Consider the following 13,449-nt stretch of genomic DNA (forward strand, 5'->3'; position numbering starts at 1 on the left):
GTCTTATTTATAGCAGATTGAAGATAAAACTGTAGTGAGCATTTTATTAGAATAATATTGTTTTATTATATTAAACATTTTAGAAGTCTATCTATCTATCTATCTATCTATCTATCTATCTATCTATCTATCTATCTATCTATCTATCTATACACACACACATACTTTTTTGATGCTGGCCAGTATTTAGGATAGAGATATATATGTGTGGATTTGTATAAAATATAAAATAAAAATCTATAAACAGATCAATTAGCGCTTTCCGTTGTTTTTCTCTTTTTGTTTCTATATGAGGGTTTTTTGACCAATTACCCTGGGGAAGGCAGCTCTTTTGATCTGTGCAATAACGGCACCAGGAGTTATTTTGCGTATTTTTTATGTAAAAAAAAAAAGCTTCATAAATAGGCCCCTTAATAGGTAATTCCATCCAATAACCAAAATTAAGAACTAAGAAATGTTATCACTTTGTTCACAAAGTATGCATAGTATGCATTTACAATATTATACAAATGAATGCACATAGGTGTAGAATGTATAAACTGTTCAACACAATAGACAAATGTCATATGAATTTCATGTTTTTGTTTATTAATAATCAGAAGTACTGCAAGAGCCACTGTAGGATCCTACAATATTCACAGTATAGACCGATGTAGTAACAAAGAGTATGTTTTTTGGGTAAGTGCTTTCTTAGACTGGTGAATAGTTCACACACACACACACACACACACACACACACACACACACACACACACACACACACACACACAATTATATTTACACAAAGTAAACTGTAATGCATACACACGGAGAGATTTTAACTATGAGAGATTTTGACTGTTTTTTCTTGAACTGGCAATAGGAGGTTTTGACTAACTTTTCCAGCGATTTTGACTAAATGTGCAAGCGATTTTGGCTATGAGTGATTTTGGCTAACTCATTTAACCAAGGGGATGCTTTTTCTTTTCCAGCGACCTAGCCAAAATTTACTTGCCTGCACAGTCTATTTTTAGCAGCGATAGCGACCTGGCGGGGACGCGCATCGCTATCGCTGGCTGAGTAAACAGAGCGATATGCACTAACTTTATAGTCAAAATCGCGCAACTATATCGCTCCGTGTGTATGGACCTTTAGACTAAATACTTTGTTTTGTTTTACACAAAATAAAACACATGAGAATACAGAACAATTACTTCTTTATTCCTCCATGCCCATTTGCCACTCAAATAATCAAATATCACAGTGTATGTTAATTTTAGTCTTAGAAATATGTTACTCAAGTCTTTATACTACTGGAGTATAAAGGACATTATAAAACAGTGTACTTAAATACAGGTATTCTTATTATCTAGGTATTAAGAGTGAAAGGAACGGCATCAGGGGAAGAGATGCTCAAAAATGTACCATACACAAAGGGGTCCTTAATATATAATAATGCAGTTTTAACAATGAAAATAATATTAATGAGATGAAGTACAGTAGATGGAATAGAGACGTGGGCTAGAAAAACCTAAGCAGGCCTTAAGAAGGTAATCATGTGTTGATTTTTTAATTCCAGTTATGTTCCAGATATGGGCTGCAAACTCCTTACAAATAATTATGTTCCAATTAGTTTTTTGAGAAAAGCCTCCAGCTGGTCTTCATTTTTTACGCCTACAAATTGATCTACAACATCACCATTTTTCATAGCAATAACCGTGGGTACAGCAGATACCTGCAAAAAGAATCAGATCACCATAAGACATTTACATAAAGTGCAACTGTAACTTTTTTTTTTTAACAATTTCTTATTTTCTTATTGAAGCTTCAATAAAACAATTTCACAACATGAATTCTAATAATCATTTGCAGTAGTCTAAAACATATTTTTCTGTGTTGGTATCATAAGTAAGACAAGTTATATCTCACATGTCACAGTGTTTAGCATATTCCACTAATATTGGGTATTGAAACCAAGAGCAATTATGCCAAATTATCAAGTAAGAACGGAGGGTCCTCTAATTCAACCCTTGTTTCATACCATAAAGTTCCTTGGAAACATTTCACTGAGTCTTAAGTAAATGTCGGTAAAGTCTCAATATAACTTTCCCATGATTCGAAAAATTTCTTGACACGTGACTACTTTTGCAAAGTGGCCTCTAGCCAGTCCATATGAAATATAAAAAATAGTTTTTCCTAAAAGAGTGTAAGGGAAGGTCTTGTGTTTTGAGTCCACAATTGTAAAGTAGTTTTACGCGCAGCAGATGATACCGCCAAAAATAATTTCCGTACTCCTCTAGAGATTCGAACATTAGCCGGCAGTATTCCAAAAAGTGCCCATTCTGGTGTTAATGGACCAAAATTAACTAAATGTTCCATGGTAAAGCGACCAACCTGTAGCCAAAATAGTTTTATATATGGACATGCCCAAAAACAGTGAAAAAGGTCTGCCGATTCATGGGAACATTTGAGACATGTCGAACTCTCTAGAAGTCCCATTTGATACCCTCTAGCTGGGAATATATATGCGCGGTAAAATAAATTAAGGAACATTTCTGAGAACTTAGCTATTGGAAATGTGTTGAGTATTCTAATTATTTCAATAAATTTTCAATTGTTACAGAAGGAAAGTGTATCAACCATTGGGATATGACAGTTCGCATATTTGCATGTTCCAAGGTATTTCTAAGATATTTCTGATTTGTAGATATCGCCCATTTGGTTAAGGAAGGTATTGTTAGTGATTTGTCCAGGGGGTTATCCCTATCCTCCACTAGGAGAAGGCCAGAGACCCTACTCACATAGTGTTGGGCTTGTAGGTAAGAGAAAGTCGATCCTCCGATCACAGGGAATTTTGCCACAGCCTCAGGGTAAGAAAGAGGCTTACCTGTAGTCGCATGCATCAATTGTCCTACTGTACGTAGCCCTCTCTTGCCCAACCAAAAAAAAAAAACCTCTATGCAATTCCATCTTGAAAGTTCGGATTATGTATAAATAGTAGGTGGATTGAAGCATATGGATTCACTTTATATTTATGTCGTAAGATTATCCAAAATTTTCTCGTGGGCATTAAGAGTGGGTTAGTCAAAATCTCAGGGGGAATCACATTATCCATCACATGTAAAAAAGCTACTAAAGAAGTTTGGGGTATAAAATTTTGTTCTAATGAAACGTTGATATCGGTATGGCAGGTCGTTAGCCAATCTTTAAGGTATCAAAATAAGGCGGCATAGATATATGTCAATATATCCGGAAAGTTAATTCCACCATTCCCTTTTGTTTGATATAATTTAATCATGCCTATTCGAGCCCTTTTATTATTCCATATGAAATTACAGAACAATCGTGTGATAGATATAACATCTGATCTGGATAAAATAATAGGGAGGACTTGTAATGGATATAACAATTTGGGGAAATAAATAATTTGCAGTAGATTTGCTCGTCCTAAATATGAAAGCTGGAGATGGCTCAGATTCTTCAGATCTGAAGTCAGTGCAGCTATAATTTTACTTATGTTGTAATTATACAAACGAGTAATATTTTTAGGAAGGATGATACCCAAATATGACATGCGACCTTTAGCCCATTTAAGAGAAAGAGATGCAGCCCATTTCGTATGTACAAATCCTTGTTAAAGATACACTGCTTGTGATTTATCAAAGTTAACAATGAACACAGAGACGGGTCCAAATGAATCCAAGAGGTGCAAGAGAGGTCGTAAAGATGATTTGGGATTTGAAAGGTATATCAAGACATCATCTGCAAAAGTGGTAACTTTAATTTCTATCTCGCCTATTTCAATACCATTCAAAATTGGCCAGGAATCAATCAATCTAAGGGGATACAAACTTTAGATAAAAAAAAATAGGATTTTAATACCTACCAGTAAATCCTTAGTCCGTAGAGGATGCTGGGGATGCTTCAAGAACCATGGGGTATAGACGGGATCCGCAGGAGACATGGGCACACTTTAAGAATTTGAATGGGTGTGAACTGGCTCCTCCCTCTATGCCCCTCCTCCAGACTCCAGTTATAGGAACTGTGCCCAGGGAGACGGACATTTTGAGGAAAAGTATTTATTGTTAAACTAAGGGTGAGACACACACCAGCTCACACCACAAAACACGCTGTACAACATGGCATTAGCAAACAGTCCAGTCAACGGCATGAACAAAATCAGCAACAGGCTGACCATAACCGAAACACAACCTTTGTGTAACACAAGCAATAACTATTAAACAAGTACTGCAGATAGCGTCCGCACAGGGACGGCGCCCAGCATCCTCTACGGACTAAGAGAAAAGGATTTACCGGTAGGTATTAAAATCCTATTTTCTCATATGTCCTAGAGGATGCTGGGGATGCTTCAAGAACCATGGGGTTTATACCAAAGCTCTAGAACGGGCGGGAGAGTGCAGATGACTCTGCAGCACCAATTGACCAAACAAGGGGTCCTCCTCAGCTAGGGTATCAAACTTGTAAAACTTCACAAAGGTGTTTGATCCCGACCAAGTAGCAGCTCGGCAAAGCTGTAATGCCGAGACCCCTCGGGCAGTCGCCCAGGATGAGCCCACCTTTCTGGTAGAATGGGCTTTCACCGATTTCGGTAACGGCAATCATGCCGTAGAATGAGCCTGCTGAATCGTGTTACAGATCCAGTGCGCAATAGTCTGCTTGGAAGCAGGAGCCCCAATCTTGTTGGGAGCCCACAGGACAAACAGAGCCTCTGTTTTCCTAATCTGCACCGTTCTGCGACATAGATTTTCAAAGCTCTGACCACATCGAGAGACTTCGTTTCCGCCAAGGCATCAGTAGCCACTGGCACCACAATAGGCTGGTTTACGTGAAATGATGAAACCACTTTTGGCAGAAATTGCTGACGAGTTCTCAACTCCACTCTATCAGCATGGAAGATTAAATAGGGGCTTTTGTGAGACAAAGCCGCCAACTCCGATACCCGCCTTGCGGATGCCAAGGCCAACAACATGACTACTTTCCAAGTAAGGAATTTTAACTCAACCTTACGTAAAGGTTCAAACCAATGACATTGCAGGAACTGCAATACCACATTAAGATCCCACGGTGCCACAGGGGGAACAAATGGAGGTTGGATGTGCAGCACACCTTTCACGAAGGTCTGAACTTCTGGAAGGTAGGCCAATTCTTTCTGAAAGAAGATTGCTAAAGCCGAAATTTGTACTTTAATAGAGCCCAACTTTAGGCCCGCATCCACACCTGCTTGCAAAAAATGGAGCAAACGCCCCAGCTGAAACTCATCCGTAGGAGCCTTCTTGGATCCACACCAAGACACATATTTCCTCCAAATACGTTGGTAATGCTTTGCCGTTACCTCTTTTCTAGCCTGAAGAAGTGTGGGAATGACTTCACTGGGAATACCCTTCCGGGCTAGGATTTGGCGTTCAACCGCCATGCCGTCAAACGCAGCCGCAGTAAGTCTTGATACACGCACGGTCCTTGCTGTAACAGGTCCTCCCGTAGAGGAAGAGGCCAGGGATCTTCTATGAGTAATTCTTGAAGATCTGGATACCAGGCCCTCTTTGGCCAATCTGGAACAATGAGTATCACCTGAACCCTTGTTCTTCTTACCATCTTTATCACTTTTGGAATGAGAGGAAGTGGAGGGAACACATATACCGACGGAAACACCCACGGTGTCACTAGGGCGTCCACCGCTACCGCTTGAGGGTCCCTTGACCTGGAACAATATCTCTGAAGTTTCTTGTTGAGGCGTGACGCTATCATGTCTATTTGAGGAATTCCCCAACGACTTGTCACTTCTGCAAAGACCTCTTGATGAAGACCCCACTCTCCTGGATGGAGATCGTGTCTGCTGAGGAAGTCTGCTTCCCAGTTGTCGACTCCTGGAATGAAGACCACTAACAGAGCGCTGGCATGTCTTTCCGCCCAGCGAAGAACCTTCACGGCCTCAGCCATTGCCACTCTGCTCGTTGTTCCGCCCTGGCGGTTTATGTACGCCACTGCTGTTATGTTGTCTGAGAATCGACACTCTTGCCGGTTTCAAAATCTGTTTTACCATGTTCTGTACTTCCAGAGCCTTTTCCACTGGAAGAAAGACTCTCTGTAATTCTGTATCCAGAATCATACCCAGGAACGACAGCTGTGTCGTCGGAACCAATTGTGATTTTGGCAAGTTTAGGAGCCAACCATATTGTTGCAGAATCGTCAGAGAGAGCGCAACGTTTTTCAGCAATTGCTCCTTGAATCTCGCCTTCACGAGGAGATCGTCCAAGTATGGGATAATTGTGATTCCCTGCTTGCGCAGGAGAACCATCATTTCCGCCATAACCTTGGTGAAAATCCTCGGAGCCGTGGACTGACCAAATGGCAATGTCTGAAATTGGTAATGACAATCCTGAACCGCCAACCTCAGGTAAACCTGAAGTGAAAGATATATATGAACGTGTAAGTAGGCGTAATTTATGTCGAGCGACACCATAAAATCCCCTTCCTCCAGACTGGAGATCACTGCTCGGAGAGATTCCATCTTGAATTTGAATATTTTTTAGAAAGAAATTGAGGGCTTTTAGGTTCAGAATTGGTCTGGCTGAGCTATCCGGCTTTGGCACCACGAACAGACTTGAATAAAAACCCTCCCCCCGTTGCGACGGGGGACCGTGACAATGACTTGATTTTGACACAGCTTTAGTATCGCAGCGCATACCACCTCCCTTTCTGGAAGAGAAGCTGGCAAGGCCGATTTGAAAGATCGGTGAGGGGGCATGTCTTGAAACTCTAATTTGTACCCTTGGGTCACTATTTCTAATATCCAAGGATCCAGGGCCGAGTGAGCCTAGACCTCAGTGAAGAGTTTGAGACGTGCCCCCACTGGTGCTGACTCCCACAGAGGAGCCCCAGCGTCATGTGGTGGATTTGGTAGAAGCCGGGGAGGACTTATGTTCTTGGGAACTTGCCACAGCCTGTGATCTTTTTCCCTTTCCTCTTCCTCTCGCAGCAAGGAAGGAGGATCCTCGTCCTTTTTGTATTTATTGGGCCGAAAGGACTGCTTCTGATAGTGGGGCTTTTTCTTTTGTTGCGCAGGAACATAAGGTAAAAATGACGACCTACCTGTAGATACAAGGTCAGTGAGGCCGTCACCAAACAAGACACTACTGTTAAACGGTAGATACTTCATAGCCTTCTTCGAGTCAGCATCAGCATTCCATTGATGAATCCACAATGCCCTTCTAGCCGAGACAGCCATGGCATTGGCCCTTGGACCCAAAAGGCCAATATCCCTTGCAGCTTCTTTTAAATATGCTGCAGCGTCCCTGATATGACCCAGAGTCAAAAGCACGTTATCCCTGTCCAGGGTATCTATCTCAGATGACAAGCTATCTGCCCATATTTCAATAGCGCTACTCACCCATGCCGAAGCAAGGGCAGGCCTGAGTAGCGAACCTATAGTGAAGTGACATAAATGGATTTTAGTGTATTTTCCTGCTTAAGATCCGCAGGATCCTTTAGGGCTGCCGTGTCAGGAGACGGAAGCGCCACCTTCTTGGACAGACGCAATAGAGCTTTGTCCACTGTGGGGGTTGACTCCCACTTTTCCCTGTCCCCAGGGGGGGAACGGAAATGCCACTGGAATTCTTTTGGGGACATGCACCTTTTTGTCAGGATTTTCCCAAGCCTTTTCAAAGAGTGCGTTCAGTTCATGAGAGGGAGGAAACGCTACCTCAGGTTTCTTTCCTTTAAACATACAGACCCTAGTATCAGGAACAGCAGGGTCCTCCGTGATATGTAACACGTCTTTTATTGCCACAATCATGTACTGAATGCACTTAGCCAGTTCAGGATTTAATCTGGCATCACTATAGTCGACACTGGAATCAGAGTCCGTGTCGGTATCTGTATTTGCTATCTGGGTAAATGCACGTTTCTGTGACCCCGAAGGGGTCTGAGCTTGTGACAGTGCATCTTCCATGGATTTCCTCCATGTCTGGTTCTTAGACTCTGATTTATCTAATCTCTTAGTCAACCGAGCCACATTTGCATTCAAAACACTCAACATATTTACCCATTCAGCAGTCGGCGGTGCCGACACAGTCACTTCCACGGCCTTTTCTGTCCCCATTCCAGCCTCCTCCTGGGAAGAGCACTCAACCTCAGACATGTCGACACACGCGTACCGACACCTACAATGACACTGGGCTATAGCGGACAGACCCACAGCAAAGCCTGTTAGAAAGACACAGAGGGAGTTCTGCCAGCTCACAACCCAGTGCCCAACCCGGTACTGAAACTTTACATACAACACCTCAGACCTGCTAGCGCTTTTTTTATATATATAGATAATAGCACCAAATCCACTGTGCCCCCCCCCCCCCCGTTTTGCACCCTGTTACTTGTACAGCAGTGTGGAGGTCAGGGCCAGCGTCTCTGCAGCTTCTGTAAAGAGAAAATGGCACTTGGTCAGAGCTGTGGGGACTAAGCCACGCCCCCTCACCGGCCCGCTTCAGTCCCGCTCAATTTAAAATTTTTATACTGGCGGGGGTCTATATTGAGTGCCTAGGCACTTTACATATACTTTTGCCAGTCCTTTCAGGTCCCCATGCTGCCCAGGGCGCCCCCCATGCACCCTGCACCCTGTCATTGCCGCTGTGTGATCGGGAGCATGGCGCGCAGCGCGACTGTTGCGCGGTACCTCAGGACCTGAAGTCTTCTGCCATTATTGAAGTCTTCTTTTACTCACCCGGCTTCTTTCTTCTGGCTCTGCAAGGGGGGGGGGGGGGGTGACGGCGCGGCTCCGGGAACGAGCAGCCAGGCGCACCAAGTGATCGAACCCTCTGGAGCTAATGGTGTCCAGTAGCCTAAAAAGCAGAGCCTTTGAACTCACAGAAGTAGGTCTGCTTCTCTCCCCACAGTCCCTCGCAGCAGGGAGCCTGTTGCCAGCAGTGCTCCCTGAACATAAAAAGCCTAACATAAAGTCTTTTTTCAGAGAAACTCAGTAGAGCTCCCCTGTTTGTGACCAGTCTCCCTGGGCACAGAATCTAACTGGAGTCTGGAGGAGGGGCATAGAGGGAGGAGCCAGTTAACACCCATTCAAAGTCTTAAAGTGTGCCCATGTCTCCTGCGGATCCCGTCTATACCCCATGGTTCTTGAAGCATCCCCAGCATCCTCTAGGACAGAGGTTCTCAAACTCGGTCCTCGGGGGCCCACACAGTGCATGTTTTGCAGGTCTCCTCACAGAATCGCAAGTGAAATAATTAGCTCCACCTGTGGACCTTTTAAAATGTGTCAGTGAGTAATTAATACACCTGTGCACCTGCTGGGTTACCTGCAAAACATGCACTGTGTGAGCTCCCGAGGACCGAGTTTGAGAACCTCTGCTCTAGGACGTATGAGAAATAGGGAAAAGAGGACATCCCTGTCGAGTTCCCCGGGTCATAGTTATTGGGTTGCTTTGAGTGCCATTAATGAGGTCATAGGAGAAGTATAGAGAAATTTAATGAAATTAATAAATTTGGTTAGAAATGAATATGAAGATAATACTTGAAAGAGAAAAGGCCATGATAAAGTATCAAAGGTCTTGTGAGCGTCTAAGCTGAGGAGCATGTTAGGAGAATCCGGAACAAAGTTTGCAGCTACTATGGATGCAATTGCTGTCCGTATCCCTTTTACAGAATGGCGTCTGCTAACAAATCCCAGTTGATAGGGAGAAATAATAGTAGATAAAAATTATTTCAAACGTGTGGCCATAATTTTAGAAAGAATCTTTAAGTCTACATTCAATAGAGTGATAGGGCAATAAGAATCTAATTATGAGGGATCCCGACCTGGGGGTATATTTACTAAGATTCGTGTTTTTGCCATTTTGAAGGGTGTTTGAACTCAAATGGTATCGGGTGCATTTTACTGCAACTTTTTGAATCCTGATACGATCATTCACTAAGCTGCCGACTTTTCCCAATTCGTATTTTCCGATGTCGATGTGATTCGTAATGTTAGGCAGTGTTTTACGGGAGTGATGAGTAAAACACTGCCTGACAAAACACAAGAAATCCCGGCCGGATCTGTGAGATCCGTGCAGGGCTTCATTGTGTACCTTAAAAAGGTGTTTAAAGTCGTAAAAAATCCGAAAAAAATTGCGTGGGGTCCCCCCTCCTAGGCATAATCAGCCTCGGGCTCTTTGAGCCGGTCCTGGTTGACAAAATATGGGGAAAAAAATGACAGGGGTCCCCCCATATTTCATCAACCAGCACCGGGCTCTGCGCCTGGTCCTGGTTCCAAAAATACGGGGGACAAAAAGCGTAGGGGTCCCCCGTATTTTTGAAACCAGCACCGGGCTCCACTAGCCAGGTACATAATGCCACAGCCGGGGGACACTTTTATACTGGTCCCTGCGGCCCTGGCATTACATACCCAACTAGTCACCCCTGGCTGGGGTACCCTGGAGTAGTGGGCACCCCTTAAATCAAGGGGTCCCCCCCTCCAGCCACCCAAGGGCCAGGGGTGAAACCCGAGGCTGTCCCCCCCATCCAAGGGCGGCGGATGGGGGGCTGATAGCCATGTGTAAAAAATTTAAGTATATTGTTTTTAGTAGCAGTACTACAAGTCCCAGCAAGCCTCCCCCGCAAGCTGGTACTTGGAGAACCACAAGTACCAGCATGCGGTGGAAAACCTGGCCCGCTGGTACCTGTAGTACTACTACTAAAAAAATACCCCCCAAAAAACAGGACACACACACCGTGAAAGTATAAGTTTATTACATACATGCACACCTCCATACATACATACTTACCTATGTTCCCACGAGGCTCGGTCCTCTTCTCCATGTAGAATCCTTGGGGGACCTGTGAAAAAAATTATACTCACATAATCCAGTGTAGATTGTGTCCAAAGTATAATCCACGTACTTGGCAAAACAATAAAACGGAAACCCGACCACGCACTGAATGGGGTCCCATGTTTACACACGGGACCCCTTTCACCGACTGCCAGGACCCCCCCTGACTCCTGTCAAAGAGGGTCCCTTCAGCCAATCATGGAGCACCACGTCGTGGCACTCTCCTGATTGGCTGTGTGCTCCTGTAGTGTCTGTGAGGCAACACACAGCAGAGATACAATGTAGCGCCTATGCGCTCCATTGTAGCCAATGGTGGGAACTTTGCGGTCAGCGGTTGACCGAAAGTAACCTCACCGCTGACCGCAAAGTTCCCACCATTGGCTACAATGGAGCGCATAGGCGCTACATTGTATCTCTGCCGTGTGCTGCCTCACAGACACTACAGGAGCACACAGCCAATCAGGAGAGTGCCACGACGTGGCGCTCCCTGATTGGCTGAAGGGACCCTCTTTGACAGGAGTCAGGGGGGGTCCTGGCAGTCGGGGAAAGTGGTCCCATGTGTAAACATGGGACCCCTTTCAGTGCGTGGTCGGGTTTCCGTTTTTTTGTTTTGCCAAGTACGTGGATTATACTTTGGACACAATCTACACTGGATTATGTGAGTATAATTTTTTTCACAGGTCCCCCAAGGATTCTACATGGAGCAGAGGAACGAGCCTCGTGGGAACATAGGTAAGTATGTATGTATGGAGGTGTGCATGTATGTGATAAACTTATACTTTCACGGTGTGTGTGTCCTGTTTTTTGGGGGGTATTTTTTTAGTAGTAGTACTACAGGTACCAGCGGGCCAGGTTTTCCACCGCATGCTGGTACTTGTGGTTCTCTAAGTACCAGCTTGCGGGGGAGGCTTGCTGGGACTTGTAGTACTGCTACTAAAAACAATATTCACAATTTTTTACACATGGCTATCAGCCCCCCATCCGCCGCCCTTGGATGGGGGGGGACAGCCTCGGGCTTCACCCCTGGCCCTTGGGTGGCTGGAGGGGGGGACCCCTTGATTTAAGGGGTTCCCACTCCTCCAGGGTACCCCGGCCAGGGGTGACTAGTTGGGTATGTAATGCCAGGGTCGCAGGGACCAGTATAAAAGTGTCCCCCGGCTGTGGCATTATGTACCTGGCTAGTGGAGCCCGGTGCTGGTTTCAAAAATACGGGGGACCCCCTACGCTTTTTGTCCCCCGTATTTTTGGAACCAGGACCAGGCGCAGAGCCCGGTGCTGGTTGATGAAATATGGGGGAACCCCTGTCATTTTCCCCCCCATATTTTGTCAACCAGGACCGGCTCAAAGAGCCCGCGGCTGGTTATGCTTAGGAGGGGGGACCCCACGCAATTTTTTTTTCTGTTTTTACACTAAACAGACCCTTTCCCATAGATAACCATGCACAGATCTCACTGATCCGTGCATGGTTATCCAAACTCGACTGGAAAAAGCAGGTCTATTTTTTTGCTGCTTTTTTTAACGAATTGGAAAAAAAACAGACCCGCACTTGAGCACTCAGAGACTAACACCCAAATACGAATGAATAGTGAATGCCCGTATTGTATGAAATAACAGCCGCGTTTGACCGATGGTCTATTCATTCGTATTTCTGAACTTTGCCAATCAAACCATTACAAATAGACCAGACACTGCCGAGTTTTCTGCTTAGTGAATTCCCGGATTGGGACTTAGAAAAAAAAACACAAATCGGCAAAACTCGGATTTTTAGTAAATACTGGCGCTGGGTTTGGAATTAATGTCGTGAAGGCTTCATTAAAATTTGGATATCTTGGACTTTTTTTATATATATAGTACGATATAACTCTAGCAATGTGGGGATAATATCTAATTGTAAAATTTTAAAATATTCGCATGAAAGGCCGTCAGGCCCAGGCATTTTACATGTTTTAAAGAGATGAGATTGCAATGGTTATTTCTTGTTCAGAAATTTCTGCATCTAAGAATTCACATTGGGGGTAATTCCAAGTTGATCGCACAGGATTTTTGATAGCAATTGGGCAAAACCATGGCCCTCATTCCGAGTTGTTCGCTCGGTATTTTTCATCGCATCGCAGTGAAAATCCGCTTAGTACGCATGCGCAATGTTCGCACTGCGACTGCGCCAAGTAACTTTACTATGATGAAAGTATTTTTACTCACGGCTTTTTCTTCGCTCCGGCGATCGTAATGTGATTGACAGGAAATGGGTGTTACTGGGCGGAAACACGGCGTTTCAGGGGCGTGTGGCTGAAAACGCTACCGTTTCCGGAAAAAACGCAGGAATGGCCGGGGAAACGGTGGGAGTGCCTGGGCGAACGCTGGGTGTGTTTGTGACGTCAACCAGGAACGACAAGCACTGAAATGATCGCACAGGCAGAGTAAGTCTGGAGCTACTCAGAAACTGCTAAGTAGTTAGTAATCGCAATATTGCGAATACATCGGTCGCAATTTTAAGAAGCTAAGATTCACTCCCAGTAGGCGGCGGCTTAGCGTGTGTAACTCTGCTAAATTCGCCTTGCGACCGATCAACTCGGAATGAGGGCCCATGTGCACTGCAGGGGAGGCAGATATAACATGTGCAGAGAGAGTTAGATTTGGG

The 13,449-nt window shown here is 44.5% G+C and overlaps 1 protein-coding gene across 1 annotated transcript in view; it reads right to left on the reverse strand.

The window, feature by feature from the left end:
* Window positions 1-1,179: 1,179 nt before the first annotated feature.
* Window positions 1,180-13,449, reverse strand: part of TXN2 (thioredoxin 2) — a 334,353-nt gene continuing 322,083 nt past the window's right edge. The window contains exon 4 of the mRNA XM_063940325.1: window positions 1,180-1,714. Coding sequence (XP_063796395.1) covers window positions 1,598-1,714 — 117 coding nt within the window. The 3' untranslated portion in view covers window positions 1,180-1,597. The remainder of the gene's footprint in view (window positions 1,715-13,449) is intronic.

This window comes from Pseudophryne corroboree, chromosome 9 (assembly GCF_028390025.1).
Source record: "Pseudophryne corroboree isolate aPseCor3 chromosome 9, aPseCor3.hap2, whole genome shotgun sequence".
Taxonomy (NCBI): domain Eukaryota; kingdom Metazoa; phylum Chordata; class Amphibia; order Anura; family Myobatrachidae; genus Pseudophryne; species Pseudophryne corroboree.